This window comes from Stenella coeruleoalba (genome assembly GCF_951394435.1).
Source record: "Stenella coeruleoalba genome assembly, chromosome: 17".
NCBI lineage: Eukaryota > Metazoa > Chordata > Mammalia > Artiodactyla > Delphinidae > Stenella > Stenella coeruleoalba.
The window spans coordinates 69,523,300-69,545,622 of record NC_137163.1 but is presented as its reverse complement, the minus strand read 5'-3'; the positions used below and the strand labels follow the sequence as shown (position 1 = coordinate 69,545,622).

Here is a 22,323-nt window from a genome sequence, read left to right as displayed (position 1 = left end):
ATAATTCTGTAAGAATCAGGATATTATAAGTTAATTTTAACTTCATTCAATGGAGCATTATACCCCTTTCTCCTGCTTTTTGAAAAAATAAAAACCAAATGACAAAATAAATAGGGGAATTTGCCTAGCATTAATCAGCCAGAAATAAACATGCCAGAAAAGAAAAAAAATACAGCCTGAAATTTTTCCTATTTGCCCAACGAGTTAAATAGTACCCTCCATTTATTTTTTACTGATTAAAAAAAAAAAATTTCTTTGTTCATTCTCTTAAAAAAATATTTGAGCATTAAATACGAGCCAGGTACTACTACAGACTTTCTCGGTTCTCAAAGAGCTAAGTAGGGCACAGACACTGGTAAATATAATTTTAATCTAATTACAATGCATATATGTACAGGGGCACTGATCCAAACCCAGGAAGAAGCAGGTGTGGTGCTGGGAAGGAGATGAATGGAAGATGCCCGGGAATTAGTCGGGTAACACACTTGCAGGTAGTGAGGAGAAGGTGCCAGGCAGTGTGGATACAAACAGGCTTTAGCGAAATCAGTAATGCTTATACCACAAAAATGCAATATCCATTCAATTTTAATTATGTTACCTTTTATTATTTTACAATATATTTCAAAAAATGCTGTTACAGTTGCCTTAACTGCTCTATATATAAGACCTGGAATCAAAGAACACTGAGAATTAGAACACACAAACATCAAGCTGTAATACCTACTTGTGCTGAACAATTACTATCAAAAGGATGTCGTTTTTTAAATAAGCAGATGTGTGGCAATGCAAAATAAAATACAAACCTGTTAGAACAGTAAACTTTGTTTCAATGGCTATAGAAAGGAGGTGGGTTTGTTTTGTTTTGTTTTCAACACATCTGGTCTGGCAGCAAGTTGTACTATGCATTTAAAGCAATACATGCCCTGAAAGCTTATATTTTCAGTTGTGCGCATCACCTGAGTCAGAGGCCAGGTGAAAAAATATTACTCTCCATACCCTCAACACCCCTCCCTCTATAAGGTCACAATGTTCTTGAACTCAAGATTCTGGCCGGTGAACTATTTTACAATAATTCTTCTCCAGTGGCACTGGATGCTTTTAGTTTTCTCTAAAAGAGAAGCAATGAAAATGCAAGGAAACCCTCCAGGGTCCAATTTTCACTTCACATTCTCCAAGGAGTTAAATAGCAGCTCTACATGTTGACGAAAAAAGTTTTCGATTTCCTCCTATTAGTTTTTAATCATATTAGCATTAAACTTTATCTGGAGTTAGTTGGATTTCCAAAAGAAAATTTTTTGTTGCCAAATATTTCAGAAATTTAATAAAGCATTACATATATGTAATTAGCTCTTAAATCTATACCAAAAATATATATGTATATATATTTATATTTATTTATCTTACCTTTGCTGAAGTCCTGTTTTTTTCTGGCAGAAAGTTTAAGTGGACGGACAAATGCTGGCTTTCTTTCTTTATAAGCAATAATTTGAGTCTTTTTTCCTTTTCATTCAATATGACTGCATGTTCGTAATAAATTTACAAAAAGCAATACAAGGAAACACCTACTGAATAGGCATCTGCCAAGTAATTCACGTTTTAAGGTCAGACTCTACCAAATAGCACTATGGCATTATAGGCGTTCCATTTTTGTTTTCTTTTTTCAAGTTTGTCAGTTCTTTACTACTTTTTTTCTTCTTCTTCTTAGCAGGGGATAGTGTGTAATCACAAAGTAAGGCCTAGAGACCATTTACAGTCACTCCCAATATTAGGGTGGACATAATTCTCAAGAGCTGATATAAACCAAACTGAACAGCAGTCAACTAGAACCACATTTGGTCACATTCAAATGGTCTCCAATAACACTTTGCTGATATACATGTTTCCTTCTCGACTGATTTTGTGTTAATCTTTTAAAAATTATAACAACTAAGACTGCCAAGTTTTTGTAGAGTTGTATTTTTAGGGGTCTGTTACGTTGCAGTGAATATGTTTTAATTCACAAAATGTCACTAGTGACGTCCTTTCTATAAACATGGTTGGCAAAATAAAAAAGGCACAAAAGGGGAATTATGAGAAATGCTTTCAAAGCAAGTATCTTTTCATGAGAAAGAAAGAGTACCAAAGCAAGTATCTCTCATGAGAAAAGGCAAAGTGTTCAGTAATTCATGCACAACTTGAACTAAAAAACAAAAAAACAAAAAAATCTTCTCTTCAGATAGGTCCTGAGGCTTGAGAAAACAAGTTTTCCTAATCACGTGCTTTGTGTAAAATAAAATGTAAAGCTGCACAAATACATGTTTGGTTTAACGGTGGACCCATGTTTTTTAAAAAGTGAGGCAATTTAAACAAAGGAAAACAAAACCAAAACACCTTCATAAACAAAGCAATTCCACCTGTAGCCTGTCCTTTTTACCACTTAGTGGGGTAAAATGTCCAGTAAAATGCAGCATTCTTAATCATGTAATCTAGAAACTTTTCATGATAACTTATTGCAAATTGCACTTGACAGTTCACCACAACAATGGAAAACTGGCCCCTTGTTCGTTTACACAGTCCTTGAGCCCCAAACTGAAGTCACCAGTAAAACGATCTGGATAAAAAGTTTGCAGCTGTGCTCAGCCAGCTAGCTCCACCCTCTGGGTGTGAGCCCACCCGGGACACTGCTTTGTCCTGCTCCTTTGTGGGACTCTCGTCCTCAGGCAGGTAGTCGGGCAGCTCTGTGTTCTGTTCTACTTCCACAGGCGTGTCTTGGAACGGGACCAGCATCTGATGCAGAGAGCACGTTAAGAGTTGTTACAAAGTCAACCTAATTGATATAGGTACATGTCAAACGTTAAAAGTCAACTTTACTTCTCATTCTCATCACCATATTTATTCTCAGAGGTTATATTCCTTTAAAAAGTATCCTCTTCTATGAAGGTAGGCCCAATTGTTGAGCACTGTGTAAGCACAGAAGGAAGAAGTAGACGTGAAAATTCTGATGCTTTTCTCCTGAGGCTCCAGGAATAAATGTTCAACCTCTATTTAAAGACGACAAAAACAAGCAACCGGCTGCTATGGGGCCCTGAAGGGCCAATGAACCTCCTTTCTGTGGAAACTCAAATGAGCTAAAGCCATACAGATTCCTCTTCCCTATCACAAAGCCAGTGGAAAGAGTAGCAAGATGCAGAGATTATCACTATATATACCTGCCCAACGATGGGACCGGATCTTTATTTTTGGACCGGCAAGACCAATTAAGGGTTAGAAAGTATTTAAAAACCAATGCAAGGAAACCACATATCCTTTATTTCCAAATAAAATCAGCAAGACATCTCCACTGACATCAAGAACAGAGTCTGAGAGATTCTGAAATCCACCAAAGATCTCTCTGTATTTCTAAAAGTGTTAACTGTTAACCAAGAAACATTAGGATAATCTGACTCAGCCACATCGCTATATACTCAGCAGCTGTTAGTCTAGAAATACTAGCAATCTGCTGGCCACGAGGGATAATCAAGAGGGAGTCAAGCATAAAGCAAGCTAAATCGAGCTTTTACCTCTTCTCCACTTTCGCTTTTCACGACTTGCTGAGCCTTCATCACCTTGGTTGATGCTATCGCTGATGCCAAAGCCTAGGCCAGGACAGAAAGACAACAATTTTGAACACCGATGTGATTACCCGTAACCTCAAGCATATTTAGCCATTTAAAATACCAACCTCTGCTTTCAGATCCGAACGGATTCGCACCACACATCTTTGAACAGCCATTTGAAAAGTAAAGCTAATAACGCCTTTAATTTTTAACAAAGCTTCTTCACACAGGTTTCTCCGAGTCTGAAAAAGTAAAAGCAAATTGTTATTAAAACTAGCAAAATAATAAGGGAATATATCAAATCAAACAACACTGAACTAGTCTTTATATTTGGGGGAAAGGAAGGAACACAGGGCAAGGGAAAGCTAATGTCCCTTTTTCAATTCTACAATTACATATTTGAGGGCACAGAAAGGGTGGTGCTTAGTCAAGTTTATGAAAATTTATAAGATCCAACAAAATAGTAATTCCTGCTAGATTTTTTTCAAGCTTCATTACTAATATTTAATTTTAATCATTTTAATCAGAAATAAATTTGCCAATGTTAATTTAAATCTTAAACCAAACAGAATGGAAGAATAATACAGAAAACATGCTGAAAAGCAGAGTTTCCTCAAGCTCAAGGGTAGGCAAACTACGGTCCAACAGCTGTTTTTGTAAATAAAGTTTTATTGGAAACACCCACACCTATCTGCTTACATATTGTCCAAGTCTAGTTTCACCCTCTAGCAGAGTTAGTAGTCATAACAGAAACCATATGCCTGCAAAACCTGAAGTGTTTACTATCCAGCCCTTTAAAGAAAGGGTTTACTGACCCCTGCTCTAGCTTAAAAACCTCCAGGGATAAATTCTAACAGACTGAAGTTAGAATTAGTGAGCATTCAGTGTATGAGTCACTATTTTTTAAATCACTTGGTATTTATATCACCGCATCCCTCATTCATGGCATTCTCAGTGGTTACCACTGCATTCTCAAGGGTTATCAATATCCACTTTTTGGTTCTCATTTTCCTCTTGACAACACAATATAACATACGCCCTTCAATGCTTCTTTGACTTAATAATACACTACCCTGGTGTTCTGCTTACACCACTGAGTATTTCATCTCTCATTTTATCTCCAAGGTCCAGTGCTAAAACTAAGTGATTTTCTTTCTACTTCATCCCTCAGTAAACTATTCAGATCACTTCAACCATCACTACCATGTAGAAGCACAGAGGTCTACCTCCAATATGACTTTATTTTCATCTGTCTACAAACACATCCACGTGGATAACAAGTGGTCATCTTAAACACAAGATCCAAAGAGAAAATGAATTAAAAAGTAACTGCAGTTCTCCCCATCCCTCCCTCCCTCCTCCAACCCATACATCAAATCAACATCTCTAAATTATCCTGTTTCTGTATTGAGACCAGACTCCGATTCAGTACTTCTGAGGGGACAGGAATCAGCAAAGGACACCAAGTCTCTGGGTCATAGCCTAGGAAGCACTGCCTTCAATTACCTGATTCATTCTTTTCTATTGAATAAAATCAGTCTTCAAACTTATTCCCACAACCTTCAAAACAACTCACATCATTGTTTATCTCCTACTTAAACTATTTTTCCACTTCTGCGTTTCAACACTATTCAGGCAAGGGTCTCGCATACAGTGGTGCATGGCAGCGCACGGGGCTCATGTACTGCACTGTCCCTTCTGCAAAGCGCCTTTGGTGGATTAGTGCCCAAAAGGTCCATGTTTCTCTCTTCCACATATTCAACACCAGGTAAACTTAACAGTGAACGAAAGTTTACATAGCATATACAACATGAAAGTTAGGATACTACCAGTCTAATCTGTTTCCTTATTTTAAATGTGAGGAAACCAAAAAATATAAACGTTAAGCAACTTTCCTGGTTTATCACAAGAGTCTGACATTAAATTCCAACTATGTGTGACAGTGAAAAACCAGACCCATGATGCCAATTCATCTTTATTTTAACACAAATTAACACATTTGCAACAGGTAAACGGGGGTGTCCAATTCCAAGATGTAAACATGAGATCTTCAACAGAGCAAACAGATCAAGAATTAGCTACAAAGGATGAGTAACTTCTTGATAGGGATAGAAGGTCAAGATTAGGTTTTAAGAATCATAAGCAGATAAAATTAGGAATTGGGCAAGGAGGTTGATGGGTCAAAGTTAACTGCCTGGCAATTGCTAGGAGAAGGGTCGGGGCGGGGGAGAGAAGAGAGGGAGAAGGGGAGGGGAGGGGGAGGAAGGAAGAGGAAGAGGGAGGGGGAGGGAGGGAGGAAGAGGGGGAGGGGGAGAGTGTATGTGTATCAATTCGAAAGATGTAGATAGTAGCCTCTCTCCAATTTCTGAAGACTCCATAGTAGCATGATTTGCAGCTGAGAAAATAAAGCAAAGGGAAAAATGCTTGTGACAATCCAAAATCAGGAATATCTTTCTAAAAGCCTTGATACATACACTAAAATAATGTACACTGCTTTCATTACTAGTGAGAGTAGACACGTTTCCCTGCATAGCTGTCCAAAGCAGCAGTTAAGAGCGGGGTTCTGCAGCTAGACCCACGCTGCCTAGATTCAAATCCCATGTCCTTCACTTACCACTTCTACTACACCAGGAAGCTATTTAAATTTGGTGTGCTTCTGTCTCCTCATCTGTAAACTGGGACTATAAGTAGACCTTATAGTTTTAAGAAAAATAAATGAGTTAACACACCAGAAAGTTACCTGCAAGTACTGCAATAAATGTTAGCTGATACTATTTACTGGAAATTACATCTCTTCCAGGAATTTCCCATTTTCCTGTTGGATTTTCTTTTGTTGATTTTTTTAATATATATTTTTAATTTTTATTCTTTTTAACTGGAGTATAGCTGCTTTACAATGTTGTGTTAGTTTCTGCTGTACAACGAAGTGAAGCAGCTCTATGTATACATATATCCCCTCCCTCTTGGACCTCCCTCCCACCCTCTCCCCCCATCCCACCCATCTAGGTGGATCACAGAGCACCGAGCTGAGCTTCCTGTGCTATGCAGCAGGTTCCCACTAGCTACCTATTTTACACACGGTAATAAGGCCACTAACCTGATGTCAATTATTCATTACAAATATTTTCCTACTTGTTTTTACGTTTTAAGAATACATTTGACAAAGCAAAAACTTTACTGTTAAACTAGAGCTCTTTCCTAAAGCAATTTCTTCCACATCCTTTTATTACTCTTAGGTATCTTCTTAGTTGTCTCTGTGTGAAGGCTTGACATTCGTGGCTCCCTTTCTTGGGAACACACACTCTTCCACAGATATCCACTGGCTCACTCCTAAGTTTTGGCTAAATGTCAGTTTCTCCAAGAGGATTTTTAAACCATCCTATTTAAAACTATAATCCACCATCCCACCCCTTAGCGATCCCTAGCTACCTTCCCTTTATTTCTGTCCATGGAACTTACCACGTCTACTATACTATAAAACTTGACTTGTTGACGGTCTCCTCCAACTATGAGATTCGCTTAATGAAGTCAAACATAGGATTTATGAGAACTTTTGCTTATTTTGGTCACCGCTGTATCCCTGGTGCCTAAAATAGTGCCTGGCACATACTAGGTGCCAGGTTATGCCGCCAAAACATTACAGTACAGTTTCAGAGTTAACCTGCCTTTTTTTTTTTTGGATTTTAGCAATTACATCTTTAAGATATAGTGGCCTATATATATATTTTTTAATATATTTATTTATTTATTTACTTTTGGCTGCACTGGGTCTTCGTTGCTGCACACGGGCTTTCTCTAGTTGCGGGGGCTACTCTTCATTGCAGTGCACGGGCTTCTCATTGCGGTGGCTTCTCTTGTTGCAGAGCATGGGCTCTAGGCGTGTGGGCTTCAGTAGTTGTGGTGCGTGGGCTCAGTAGTTGTGGCTCGCAGGCTCTAGAGTGCAGGCTCAGTAGTTGTGGCACACGGGCTTAGCTGCTCCGCGGCATGTGGGATCTTCCCAGACCAGGGCTTGAACCTGTGTCCCCTGCATTGGCAGGCGGATTCTTAACCACTGCGCAACGAGGGAAACCCCCTATGTGGCCTATATTTTTGTGTGTGTGAGCTTTGTTGGGTTTTATTATTTGGTTTCTGCTAGCTTTAAAAAGGAACTGTACTGTTTTCATTAACATTAAACAAATGGTACTGGTGACAATTTATACATCTTAATATCTTTCATTCAATTAATTTACATTTACCAGAACCTGCTTTCTAGAAACTTTTTGGGATCTTGTGGCCCCAGTTTTGATAAGATAGTTGTTAACTTACTTGGCAATGTCATGGATGATATGCATATGAAAAGTTTTCCGCAACCCCTGTTTACTGAATCCTAAATCCTGAGGGCTAGGTGCCCCAATACCACAACTAGAAAAAGCTGTGGCTAATCCAATGTAACCTAGCTGGCACAGCTAAAGAGATAAGTGGTAATCCACCAGTTGCCACCCCTCAATGTGTGAAGGTATTTAACTTATCACTGCTCAAGATAACTTCAGGGAGACCTGCAGTTCCAGTCAAGATGGAGCCACAGGGACCAGATTTACCCTCAAGGCTTAAACAACTAAAAATACAGACAAGATAAAATGAATAAAACAGTGATTTCCAGGTGTTGGAAAGCAGACGCCCCCGAAAGAAGGAGAGCAAATGAAGTGAGGCTCACCAGCACAGCAGCGGATTGCCTGGAAAATTTTTAGGCTGCAACTCACAAAGCAGGAAGCCAAGCAGAACCAGCAGTCTCCCCAAGTTGAGGACACAAAGTTGAAAATTCAGGGAGGTCAAGGCAACTGTAATTCATAGCACAGAGCAGTAGAGGACACGGTTGCACAAAGGGGGCCCCGCAGAGAGAAGACACACACCAGAGTTCGGCAATGGGTTCCCCTCTGGTTTTCAGCTGAGTGATGAAGGGTGCACGAATGTGAGGAAACAACCAGGCTGGAAGGGAATAGAAGGAACCATCCTGTGTACTCACGCAGGGCTGGGAACACTTCCTGTCCCCATCAGCCAGAGCAGAGAAAACTGATATACACAGGGCATAGACAGAGAACCCAGAAGAGTATGGCCTCAGTAGTGTAGTAAAATTATCCCTAGGTTAAACGGTGCTGTAGTCTGCCTACCAGAGCTTAAAGGCAAGACTCAAAAACATCTAATGTTTGCAAGTAACCTAACTGATCCAGAACAGAATTCAAGAATATTTAAAGGCTTTGCATACAAGTACATGCGGTATCCCAATATGTAAAATTTGTAATATCTGGCATCCAATCAAAAATTATGAGGCGTGCAAAGAAGAAAATACAACCTATAACTAGAAAAATCAACCTACAGAAACACACTCAAAAATAACACAGATGACTGAATTAGTTGACGAAGACATTAAACAGTTATCCTAACCATATGCTGTATGTTCAAGTAGACAAAGTATAAACTGTTAAGGAGATATAAAAAAGGCTCAAATCAAACTTCTATAGATAAATAAAATAATGTCTATGGTGAAAAAAAACACTGGTTGAGATTAACAGCAAAGTAAATACCAGTAGAAGAAAAATTGAGCAAATATAGCAACAGAAACCATCCAATATGAAAAAGAAAAAAAGAATGAAAATGAAATTAACAGAGTATCAGTGAGCAATGGGACAACTTCACATGGTTGAATATGTCACAGGAATCCCTGAAAGACAGAAAAAGTACTTGAAAAAATAATGGAAAAAATTGCCCAAATTTGCTGCAAACTATAAACCCAGAGATCCAAGAAGCTGAATAAATATGAAGAAAATAATACCAAGGCATATCATAAATAAACTGATCAAAAGCAATAATAAAAGAGAAACTATTAAAACAGGCAGAGGGAAAAAGTAAGATACATTACACATAGAAGAACAAAAAAAAGAATGACAGAATTCTGAATAGAAACAATATAAGGGAGAAAACAGTGGGACAATATTCATAAAGTATGGTAAGAAAATGAACTGTCATCTAGAGTTCTATACACATAAAAATATCTTTCAAAAGAAAAATACAATAAGGACTTTTCCAGATACACAAAACTCAAAGAGTTAGAGACTTCAATATCCATCTGACTTTTTTTTTTAATTAATTAATTAATTTATTTTTTTGGCTGCATAGGGTCTTCATTGCTGTGTGCGGGCTTTCTCTAGTTGCAGCGAGCGGGGTCTGCTCTTAGTTGCGGTGCACGGGCTTCTCACTGCGGTGGCTTCTCTTGTTGCAGAGCACGGGCTCTAGGCGCACGGGCTTTAGCAGTTGTGGTATGCAAGCTGAGTAGTTGTGGCTCGCGGGCTCTAGAGCACAGGCTCAGTAGTTGTGGCACAGGGGCTTAGTTGCTCTGCAGCATGTGGGATCTTCCCGGAGCAGGGCTTGAACCCGTGTCCCCTGCATTGGCAGGAGGATTCTTAACCACTGCGCCACCATGGAAGCCCATCTGATTTTCAAAAATGGATAGAACAGCTGAACAGAAGATCAACAAGGAAGAAGACGACTTAACACTGTAAACCAACTAAACCTAACAGACACTTGTAGAACACAAAGGTATATACATTCTCAAGTGCACATGGAACATTCGCCAGGATAGATCTTTAGGCCACAAGACAAGCCCCAACAAGTGTAAAAGGATTGAAATCATGCATATGAAATGAGATCAGAAATCGGTTAACAGAAGGAAATTTGGGAAATTTATGAATATACGGAAATTAAACAACAAACTCCTAAACAACCAATGGGTCAAACAAGAAATCACCAAAAAATTAGAAAATACTTTCAGATGAATGAAATGAAAAACTACATACCAAATCTGATGGTATGCAGAGAGACAGTAGTGCTTAGAGGGGAATTTATAGCTATAATAACTACATTAAAGTAGAAGAAAATCTCAAACCAATTACCTAATATTCCATTTAAGAAACAAGAAAAAAGGGCTTCCCTGATGGCACAGTGGTTAAGAATCTGCCTGCCAATGCAGGGAACACGGGTTCGAGCCCTGGTCCGGGAAGAACCCACATGCCACGGAGCAACTAAGCCCGTGCGCCACAACTACTGAGCCTGCGCTCTAGAGCCTGCGATCCACAACTACTCAGCCCATGAGCCCATGTGCCTAGAGCCCGTGCTCTGCAACAAGAGAAGCCACCGCAATGAGAAGCCTGCTTGCTGCAACTAGAGAAAGCCCATGCACAGTTACAAAGACCCAACACAGCCAAAAAAAAAATTAAAAAGAAACAAGAAAAAGAAGAGCAAACTAAACCCAAAGCAAATGGAAGGAAGGAAATAATAAAGATTAGAGCAGGGGAAAAAAAGAAATAGAGAATGGGGGAGGGATGGATAGAAAAATCGATGAAAATACAATTTGGTTCTTTGGAAAGAGCAACAAAATTGATAAAGCTTTAGCTAGACTGACCAAGAAAAGAGAGGAAGAAGACTCAAATTACTAAGAGCAGGAATAAAAGAGGATATATTATGACCAATCTTACCAAAAGAAAAGGATTATAAGCGAATACTATGAACAACTGTATGCCAACACATCAGATAACCTCTATGAAATGATATATTCCTCAAAAGACAAAACCATAGGGCTTCCCTGGTGGTGTAGTGGCTGAGAGTCCGCCTGCCGATGCAGGGGACACGGGTTCATGCCCCGGTCCGGAAGGATCCCACATGCCGTGGAGCGGCCGGGCCCGTGAGCCATGGCCACTGAGCCTGCACGTCCGGAGCCTGTGCTCCGCAACGGGAGAGGCCACAACAGTGAGAGGCCCGCATACTAAAAAAACAAAAAAAACAAACAAAAAAAAGACAAAACCATAAACTGACTCAAGAAAATATGAATAAACCTATACAACAAGTAAAGCAACTGAATTAATAATCAGAACATTTCCCACAAAGAAAAGCCCAGGACCAAATGGCTTCACTGGTGAATTCTACTAAATGTTTAAAGAAAAGTAACACCTATCCTTCAGAAACTCATCCAGACACTTCCCAAATCCTCTTATGAAGCCAGGATTACCCTGACACCAAAACCAGAAAAAGACAGCACGAGGGAAAAAAAGACTACAAACCAATATCCTGTATGAATACAGATGCAAAATGCCTCAATAATATACCAGTAAACTGAATGCAGAAGCACATTAAAAAGGTTATGCACCATGACCAATTGGGATTTATCCTAGGAATGAAGGGCTGGTTCAACATACGAAAATCAACTGATGCAACACATGATATTAACAGAACTAACTCATCTCAAGAATAAAGACAAATAATAAGCAATTTTTTTTAAAAAAATGGACAAAGAATGAACAGACATTTCTCCAAAAGAGAAAATCTGTGATAAATTAAAGACATACACAATAAACCCTAAGTCAACCACTAAAAATGGCCAATAAGCATGTGAAAAGATACCATCATTGTAATTAGGTAAATGCAAATCAAAATCACAATAAGATACCACTTCACACCCACTAGAATAGCTATTTTTTTAAGAAATGGAAAATAAGAAATGTTGGCAGGGATGTGGAGAAACTTGACCCCTCACACCTTGCTGATGGGAATGTAAAAGGCAGTAGCCACTGTGGAAAACAGTCTGGCAGTTGCTCGAAAAGCTAAACGTATCATCCAGCAATTCTACCCTTAAGAATATACCCAAGAGAACTGAGGACATATATCCACACAAAAACCTGTACATAAATGTTCATAGCAGAATTATTCATAATAGCCAAAAGGTGGAAATAAGCCAAATGTCCATCCTCAGCAGACCTGTACTACTTACTATAAGAAATGTTAATGGAGCCCTTCAGGCAGAAGGAAAATGATATTAGACGAAAATCTGTATTTACACAAAGGAATAAAGAGCCCCAGAAATGGTAAATACGTGGGTAGACAGAAAATACTCTTATTTTTTAATGTCTTTAAATACTTGTAAATGGTTAAGATGGATGGTAATTCTATGCTAAGTGTAATTTACCACAAAAAATTTTTAATAAAAAAAAGAGAATATTTAATGTAGTAACAAAGTAGTTTGGGGTTTATAACATATGCAAAAGTAAAACATATAACAAGAACACAAAGGCAGAGATAAGGCAGATGAAAGTATAGTGTTATAAGTGTCTCATGGTGATTAGTGTTAACTGAAGCTAGACTGATAAGTTGAAGATAAGCCATGACAAAACGAGAGAGTGGCATGGACATATACACACTACCAAACATAGACAGCTAGTGGGAAGCAGCCGCATAGCACAGGGAGATCAGCTCGGTGGTTTGTGACCACCTAGAGGCGTGGGATAGGGAGGGTGGGAGGGAGACACAAGAGGGAGGGGATATGGGGACATATGTATATGTATAGTTGATTTACTTTGTTATACAGCAGAAACTAACACACCATTGTGGAGCAATTATACTCCAATAAAGATGTTAAAATAAATAAATAAATAAATACGATTAAAGACATGTTAAAAAAAAGTTAAAGATACAGAAAATAAACCCTAAATAAAATTCAAAAATAAAAAAAAGATACACAAAATAAACCCTAAATCAACAAACATAAAAGAAAGGAAGGAAAGAGAATTAACGCAAATAAGCTAACAAAGGAGATAAAATGCAATCATAAAAAACTTTCAATTACTCCAAAAGGCAGAAAAAGAGGAAAAGAGAACACATGGGACAAATAGAAAGCAATTAGCAAGATGGTTGTTTTAAATCCAGTCAAATCAATAATCATATTAAAGGCAAATGATCCCAGCATTCCTGTTAAAAGGTAGAAATTTTTCGATTGGATTAAAAAAGCAAGGCCCAACTATATGGTACCTATAAGAAATCCATGTGAAATACAGACACAAATAGAAGATACACACTATAATCAAAAGAACGCTTGAGCAGCTAATATTAAAAGCAGACAAGGGACTTCCCTGGCAGTCCACTGGTTAAGACCTTGCCTTCCAATACAGGGAGTGTGGGTTCGATCCCTGGTCAGGGAGCTAAGATCTCACGTGCCTTGTGGCCAAAAAACCAAAACAGAAGCAATATTGTAACAAATTCAATAAAGACTTAAAAAATGGTCCACATTAAAAAAAATATTTAAAAAAAAGGGGAAAAGGTAGAATGAGTTGAGAAAAAACTACACTGTACAACTACTACTGTATAATACTTTAAAAGACAGTACAATTGGTGTTACATTTTCCTTAAACGTTTGGTAGAATTCACCAATGAAGATATCAAGGCCAGAAATTGTCTTTATGGAAAGGTTTTTAACTACGAATCCAATTTCTTTGATAGACACAGAGCTATTCATTCAGGTTATCCATTTCTTTTTGAGTGAGCTTTGGCAATCCATCTTTCAAGAAATTTTCCTGTTTCATCTACATTATCAAATTTATTGGCATAAAGTTATTCAAAATATTCACTTATTTTCCTTTCAGTGTCCACATTAAAAGATCTATAGCAATGCTGTCTCATTTCTGATACTGATATTTTGTGACTTCTTTTATTCTTGATCAATTTGGCTAGAGGTTTATCAATTTAATTGATCATGTCAAAGATCAGCTTTTGATTTCATTTTTCTCTGTTTTCCATTCCACTGATTTTTTTGTTTCTTCTCTTCTGCTTACTTTGGATTTAATTTGCTCTTCTTTTTCTAGTTTCTTAAGGTAGAAGCTTAAGTCACTGAGACCTTTCCCTTTTTGTATATATTCAGTCATTTGGTGCTAATGAATTCCCCTCTAAACTCTGCTTTAGCTGCTTCCCACAAATTCTGATACTACATCTTTTTAAAAATATTTATTTATTTTTGGCTGCATTGGGTCTTCGTTGCTGCGCGCAGACTTTCTCTAGTTGCAGAGAGTGGGGGCTACTCTTTGTTGAGGTGCATGCTTCCCATTGTGGTGGCTTCTCTTTGTTGCAGAGCAAGGGCTCTAGGCACGCGGGCTTCAGTAGTTGTGGCACATGGGCTCAGCAGTTGTGGCTCACAGGCTCTAGAGCACAGGCTCAGTAGTTGTGGCGCACGGGCTTAGTTGCTCCACAACATGTGGGATCTTCCTGGACGAGGGCTCAAACCCACGTCCCCTGCCCTGGCAGGTGGATTCTTAACCACTGCGCCACCAGGGAAGCCCCACATTTTCATTTTTATTCAGTTCAAAATACTTCCTAATTTCTCCTTTGATTTCTTCATTGACCCATGGATTATTTTAGAAATGGGTTAGTTTCCAAAATTCTTAGGGGGTTTTCCAGGTATCTTTCTGTGATTGATTTCTAACTTGCTTTTCATTGTGCTCAGAGAACACACTTCGCTTGGTTCTAATTCTTTTAAATCAGGACTTGTTTTATGGGACACAATATGGTCTATCTTGGTAAATGTTTCATGTGCACATGGAAAGAATGAATATTACCTTGCTGCTGAGTGGGTCTTTCTATAAATATCAGTTAGGTTAAGTTGATTATTAGTGTTGCGTCTTCTATATCCCTGTTGATTTTCTGTATACTTGTTCTATTAATTGAGACAATGGTATTCAAATCTCCAGCTCTAGTTGTGAATTTATTTCTCCTTGCATTTCCGTCAGTTTTTGCTTCATATACTTTGAAGTTCTATTACTAGGGCAGAAATATTTGCAATGGTTATGTCCTTTGAATAACTGACCCGTTAAGCACAAAATGCCCCTCTTTATCAGAATAAAATGCTAATATTAGGACTTAGTCTTTTCTTTTTAATTTATTTATTTTTATTTATCTATTTTTGGCTGTGTTCGGTCTTCGTTGCTGCATGTGGGCTTTCTCTAGTTGTGGCGAGCAGGGGCTACTCTTCATTGCAGTCTGTGGGCTTCTCATTGTTGTGGCTTCTTTTGGTGAGGAGCACAGGCTCTAGGCATGTGGGCTTCAGTAGTTGTGGCACACAGGCGTAGTAGTTGTGGCTCGCGGGCTCTAGAGCGCAGGCTCAGTAGTTGTGGTGCACGGGCTTAGTTGCTCCACGGCATGTGGGATCTTCCTGGACCAGGGCTTGAACCCGTGTCCCCTGCACTGGCAGGCAGATTCTTAACCACTGTGCCACCAGGGAAGCCAGGGACTTATTCTTAAAGACTGTTAGCAGGTGACACTGAGATAACCAGTTTACATGATTTCTCTCTCGCATGTTATGAACCATGTGTTTATAAAAGTCTTACCGTATCATCAAGACCATCTATATGCAAAACCACTGTTTTGGCACGTTTGTTTGTGGTTCCCAGAAAAAACTGAGCTTTCCTTCGACGTGAATTCATTTCATTGAAACTATCACCATCTGCCATATTGGAAGACTGAAGAATTTCATAGATTTCAGAGGCCAGCAGTTTTGTTTCTCCTGGAGTTGTAGTCCTTGAAAAGAAATATATAAATTAACAAAGTAGTCTTGCCACTTCTACTGATTCTGTAATTTTATTCCTCAACTTGGCAAAACCTTGTTTTCTTCATTCTGATCTATACTTTATTTCTAGAGTCACATAGGCTACATCTACTTAGATAAACAAAACAGTTACAGACCACAGACTGGCAAAAATGGTTATAGGAAATAAATACTCCCACCATCACTATTTTTAACTTCCTTTATTTCATAGTTCAAAGTGTCATCATTTTCATACAGTAATAAATTCCTTTCTGGAAGATTTTCAATTTCTATCTACTTAAAACCAAAAATTTTTTAAAGAATAACATAGTCAAATCAACATGATGGTCCCACTGTTGTTCTAAGTATGTTTTTCTGGTAGACCTCATAGGACTAATTTTATTGCTGCCCTTCCTACGAAACAGTTAAGGGAATACCTCTATAGACACAGATTTCCCTTAAAGCTAAGTAAAATTTTGTCTTAGGCAGAATGAAATTTGCAAAAGCATATAAGCAAAAATGAAGTAAAAACGATTACAAAAAAATGGTTCTGGGGCTTCCCTGGTGGCGCAGTGGTTGGGAGTCTGCCTGCCGATGCAGGGGACACACGTTCGTGCCCCCGTCCAGGAGGATCCCGCGTGCCGCAGAGTGGCTGGGCCCATGGGCCATGACCGCTGAGCCTGCGCGTCCAGAGCCTGTGCTCCGCGACGGGAGAGACCACAGCAGTGAGAGGCCCATGTACCACAAAAAAAAAAAAAAAAAAAAAAAAAAAAAAAAAAAATATATATATATATATATATATATATATATATATATGGTTCTGAAGAACCTAGGGGCAGGACAGGAATAAAGATGCAGACCTAGAGAATGGACTTGAGGACGTGGGGAGGGGGAAAGGTAAGCTGAGACGAAGTGAGAGAGTGGCACTGACATATATACACTACCAAACGTAAAATAGCTAGCTAGTGGGAAGCAGCCGCATAGCAGCTCGGTGCTTTGTGACTACCTAGAGGGATGGGATAGGGAGGGTGGGAGGGAGACGCAAGAGGGAGGGGATATGGGGATATATGTATATGTATAGCTGATTCACTTTGTTATACAGCAGAAACTAACACAACACTGTAAAGCAATTATACTCCAATAAAGATGTTAAAAAAAAAAACGAAGTTACTTCTTGATCTGGGCACTATATGAGGTATCACAAATATCTATGCATGTTGCTGTTCAACAAATTAATGATAAATAATTATTGCCTTATTTTTTAAAAATGCTTTTAAAACCAAAAAGAAAAAGCCAAGAGCATCTACAGATTTGGAAGCAGGTATCTTAGTCTTTAAAAAAAAAAACAACAAAAATTACTATTCAAATAATGTGATTCAAAACATTCAAGTACAAAAAGTCTAGAGTTATATGGTACAGTTGGCCATAAGCCTAAGAAAGACTGTATAATTAAACAAGTATTAGTTGCCCTAAGTTTCTTAAGCAAGTGAAAATTGAAAGAGCTGATCATGCCCTGGATTTAGTTCAGTCTTTAAAATATGACACCCGAGAAAAGACTATCTTGAAAAGCTCTTTCATCTAAATAATTGGAATTCTGCTCTCAGTAATTTACTATTCCATAATGAAGTATATTGATTCCTCACCACTTTTTCTAAATAGTTATCTATATTGAAAATGTTCAAAATGTTATTCATAAAACACAACTGAAAGGTGAACTCTGATCTTCATTATATATCAAGAATAATTTTCATTTTGAATGTATTTCCTCACTGGTCATAAACACCAATTCACTCTAATCCTATATAGATGCTACTAATATCATTTTATACCGCCTATAAAAGCCAGTTAAGACTTCCATATACTTCATGAAAGCAGTGAATATACTATTTTAATGTTAAAGACTTGCTATCATCTTTTGAAGATCTTCACAACTTTTCCTTTAGGAGTTGGTTTTGCTTTTTTTTCCTGTGGTGTTCACTAAAAAAAGTGTTCTTATAACATTTATGCAACTCAGAAAATCATCCTTCATCTTTCAATGCAAAACCAATCCTAACTTTAAAAGGGTTCTAAGAAGGCAGTCAGCAACTCTGCTTAGGTAACAATGAAGTCCAAAGGCAGGAAAACTATGATCCTTGAGCAAAAGTCCGTCATTTACATATCATCTCTGGCTGCTTTAACCCACAAGGGCAGAGCTGAGCGCCGCAACAGAGACTGTGAGCCCAACAAAGCCTAAAATAGTTACTATCTGGCTTTTTATTTTACAGAAAAAAAGTTGCCACCCTCTGTTCTAAAAACTTTACAAAAAACAACATAAAAATCAAGGCAAAATGGAGCAGCATTTTCAAGAATCACAAGAAAACAAAAGGTGAACCATGGATGCAGTCCAGTTTTCCTTCAAGTATCAAGGTTACAGAAAAGGAATTTTAAACATGAAAGAACTCAAGGAATATTAGAGTCTTACTTGAGCAATCTACTAGAGAATTAAGCTTCAACCAACAGATATGACTAGGAAAACTAGCAAAAGGACTGATGATGAGCATTTTACACATTTAACTGTAGATCTAAATTTAAAACTAAAGTGGAAAAGAGAATAGAATATATAAATGTTCTGATAAAGTAGAAATAATGCAACTTAAAGAAAGGAAAAGGGAGAAGAAAAGGGAAAAGTAGAAAAAGTCTGACTATGGGAGTGAAAAGATTACCATTAAAACTAACAAGCAAGATGGTGAAAGTTTAAATAAGAAAACAGAAAACTGAGAACATTTCTTTAAAGTATAAGTACAAAGGTAGCCACTATAACAATAAGACAAATCAGAAGAAATTTTCAAGATAAAAGAAGAAAACAGCAGGCACAGAAACACAACTATTATAATATACATGGTAATTACAACAAAAATGGGTTAAGATGAAATATATCAGTAACAGCAATAAATATAAATGGACCTAGCTCACTAATTTAAAAGATTTTTTATTTTATTTTTATTGGAGTATAGTTGATTTACAATGTTGTGTTAGTTTCAGGTGTACAGCAGAGTGATTCAGTTATACGTATACATATATTCATTCTTTTTCAGATTCTTTTCCCATATAGGTTATTGAGTAGATAGAGTTCCCTGTGCTATACAGTAGGTCCTTGTTGGTTATCTATTTTATATATAGTAGTGTGTGTATGTTAATCCCAAGCTCCTACTTTATTGCCCCCACTAAAAGATTTTCATTTTGACTCACAAAACAAGACACAACTAAAAGTGCTTCAGAAATAAAGGAATGGGCAAGTGTAGATAAGGCAAATAGAAACAATGAGAACAGGAATTGTGTACTGATATCACACAAAGTAGAATTCCAGCCCCAAATCCAAGCATTAAACATGACAAAGGACACATTTTTTTCTCCTCAAATACATACTTCACAATGACTATATATAAGTTATGAAGACATATATACCAAACAACAACATGTATGGAGAAAGAATAAAGCAAATGTTAAAATAGTAAAACAAGGGACTTCCCGGGTGGTCCAGCGGTTAAGACTCTGTGCTCCCAGTGCAGGGGGCCTGGGTTTGATCCCTGGTCAGGGAACTAGATCCCACATGCTGCAACTAAAAGCCCGCATGCCTCAACTAAAAGACCCCCGCATGCCACGACAAAGATCTCATGCCGCAACTAAGACCCAGGGCAGCCAAAATAAATAAATATTTAAAAAAACAAAAACACAGTAAAACAAATGGTAAAATGTTAAAATTTGGGGACTACCAGTGTACTTATCTAGGCATCAGTGTACTGTTTGTACAACTTTTCTGAAAGTCTGATGTCATTTCAAACTAAAGTTTAAAAAACTATGTATGTATAAACATATTTAAATGAAAACATAAATGGCATTATGGATTTTCTTTTTTATATTTTTGAATTTTTATAAATAAACCACATACCGCATACTTGTAATAAGATTTTAAAATAGCATTTTAAAGAAAATAAAAGAACACAGAAGAAAGGCATAAAGAAATGAAGCACATACTTTTCATCCAAGATTTTAGCAAGAAGAATAGACCACCATTACTATGGCACTGTTTCAAAATCTAGAATTTTAGGAAGTTCTCTAGATGAAATGAGGTATTTTAAAGTTGAGATGCCACATTTTATTAAAGTGACTTTTATTTATAGCATACTTCATGTTAGATAGTCACAAGTGCCTTTATAAAATACATTTTGTATCAAAAGTATTACTCCTGAAATACAAAGTAACAAATGTCTTAAACTGCATTTAGATATCTTCCTAGACTGACATTTTGAAAATTCTCTTCACAAAGGGATCCAGGGTTAAAAATAAAATGTAAAGAGGTTCTAACCTCTAAGGACAAGTTTTCATTTATGGAAGATTAAAATTAGAACACAATGCCAGATTCATTTTGAGTGACAGAGAACTTAAAATTCTCTTCACAATTGAAGAACTGAAAGTAACAGTGACTTTGAAATCAATCCAACTGTCAATCTGTAAGCACCAATTTGACCTAAACATTAAGTCAAACCTGCTGTTGAATAACTTGCTAAAATCTCAGCAAAATTTTGTAGCAAAAAATAATTTGGTGATAAAAGGGCAAAAATTTCAATACACAGAATTTCCCCTATTTTATAAAACATTGCTCTCTGCTTCTCATGTTAAGAATAACCTCCACTCTCCCCACCTACTTCTGCTTTCTGGTTTCCCCTCTGATCACTCCAGATGAAGGTTTCTCTTCAGTCAATAAAGCAGCATCCCTCCACAATGGATTTTCTTTGTTCTGTGGGTCTCACTGGGGTATGGGAAGATCCTTTTGCTGCTTCCCTAGTTGTATAGTTCCACAGAATCACAACTAAATCTCCCCTTAACTCAGTACTCCTAAACAGAGAGAAAAACTGATCCGAATCCCACCCTGACTGCCTAGCTGTCATGGGGCAGCCACATCAATGAAAACAATTGGGGTATATAATTTAGATCTCTTGTGCTATGGCTTACCAAGATGACCTATATAAGAATGGAATAGTGGTAAATCAGTCATCTGTATCTGCCAACAAAGACGTCAAAATGCAAAATAATGTCTGAAGAACATATTTCTACAGTGTCAAAACAATTATGCATATATAAAACTCACCCTGCTCTATATGATAAAAACTTTTCCTTTTGATTTTTTAAGAATTTTTAATACAGGTACCCAAAAGAAAAAAGTAAATGAGGAGAAAATAATAATGCCAGAGCAATCTAATTTCTTAAAAAAGGAAAATGAGGGACTTCCCTGGTGGTCCAGTGGTAAAGAATCCACCTTCCAATGCAGGGGACTCGGGTTTGATCCCTGGTCAGAGAACTAAGATCGCACATGCCGCAGGGCAACTAAGCCCGCATGCCGCAACTACTGAGCCCGTGTGCCACAAACTACAGAGCCCACGTGCCCTGGAGCGCCAGCGTTCTGGAGCCTCCTCACCACAACTATAGAGACCATGTGCCCTGGAGCCCTGCACCACAACTAGAGAAGAGAAAACCCGTACGCCACAACTAGAGAGAAGTCCACATGCCACAACAAAAGATCCCGTATGTCTCAACAAAGATCCCGCACGCCGCAACTCAGACCCGACGCAGCTGAAAATAAATAATAAATAAATTAAATGAATAAATATATAAAAAAAATTATGTCCAAGCCATGAGATAATTCACAACACAAAGCTAAACATGCTGAACCAAAACCTGATTCTAATACTTCAGTCTTATTACAAGCTAAAACACATAGTTTTATTGACCTTCTGATAACAGTAACTGATAAATTCTAAGATGATTATTTTAGTAAACAGAGGTGACTTTTAAGAAAGCTTGAAAGGTAACCTTCAAATCTGAGATCTCCCACAGCCAAACGAGCTGGAAAATATATATAAAAATTATTATATCATATCTCCACTTTTGAGAGGGGTACAGGACCAAATTATAATGGCGTATGCAATGAATGCATACCTGTTTTACTGCTGGAGGAGCCAGCAACGATCACCACAGTGTCCTAAAAAATATACATCATTTGTATTAAAGAGAAGCTGCTTGTGGCAACCGTGGAGACACACTGCTTGGATCTCCCTTTAAGAAGGAAACCTGCCCTTTGGCTACAGGGAGTAGAATAGTAGAGCCACCAGCAGTAGTGGCTTTGAGATCTCTCACACCATTCAATCCTTCATTCCAAGGCCTGACCGTTCCCAGGGAGACCCCACTCAATGCCTGGGCAGCAGGGGCACAATAGGGCCTGGCCATTTCTGCGCAATACAAGACTCATCTACAGGGTAATCCTCGCTTTGGAGCTCCCCCTTGAGCTGTCTGTCAGATTTGCATTGCAATCTGAGACTCCTTGCCCCATTCGATTTC

General features: G+C 38.0%; 1 protein-coding gene across 1 annotated transcript in view; it reads right to left on the bottom strand.

The window, feature by feature from the left end:
• Window positions 1-583: 583 nt before the first annotated feature.
• Window positions 584-22,323, bottom strand: part of ARMC1 (armadillo repeat containing 1) — a 34,508-nt gene continuing 12,768 nt past the window's right edge. The window contains exons 4-7 of the mRNA XM_079901553.1: window positions 15,752-15,941; window positions 3,701-3,817; window positions 3,540-3,614; window positions 584-2,766 (exon numbers count right to left, since the gene is read on the bottom strand). Of these exons, the coding sequence (XP_079757679.1) occupies window positions 2,575-2,766; window positions 3,540-3,614; window positions 3,701-3,817; window positions 15,752-15,941 (574 nt within the window). The 3' untranslated portion in view covers window positions 584-2,574. The remainder of the gene's footprint in view (window positions 2,767-3,539; window positions 3,615-3,700; window positions 3,818-15,751; window positions 15,942-22,323) is intronic.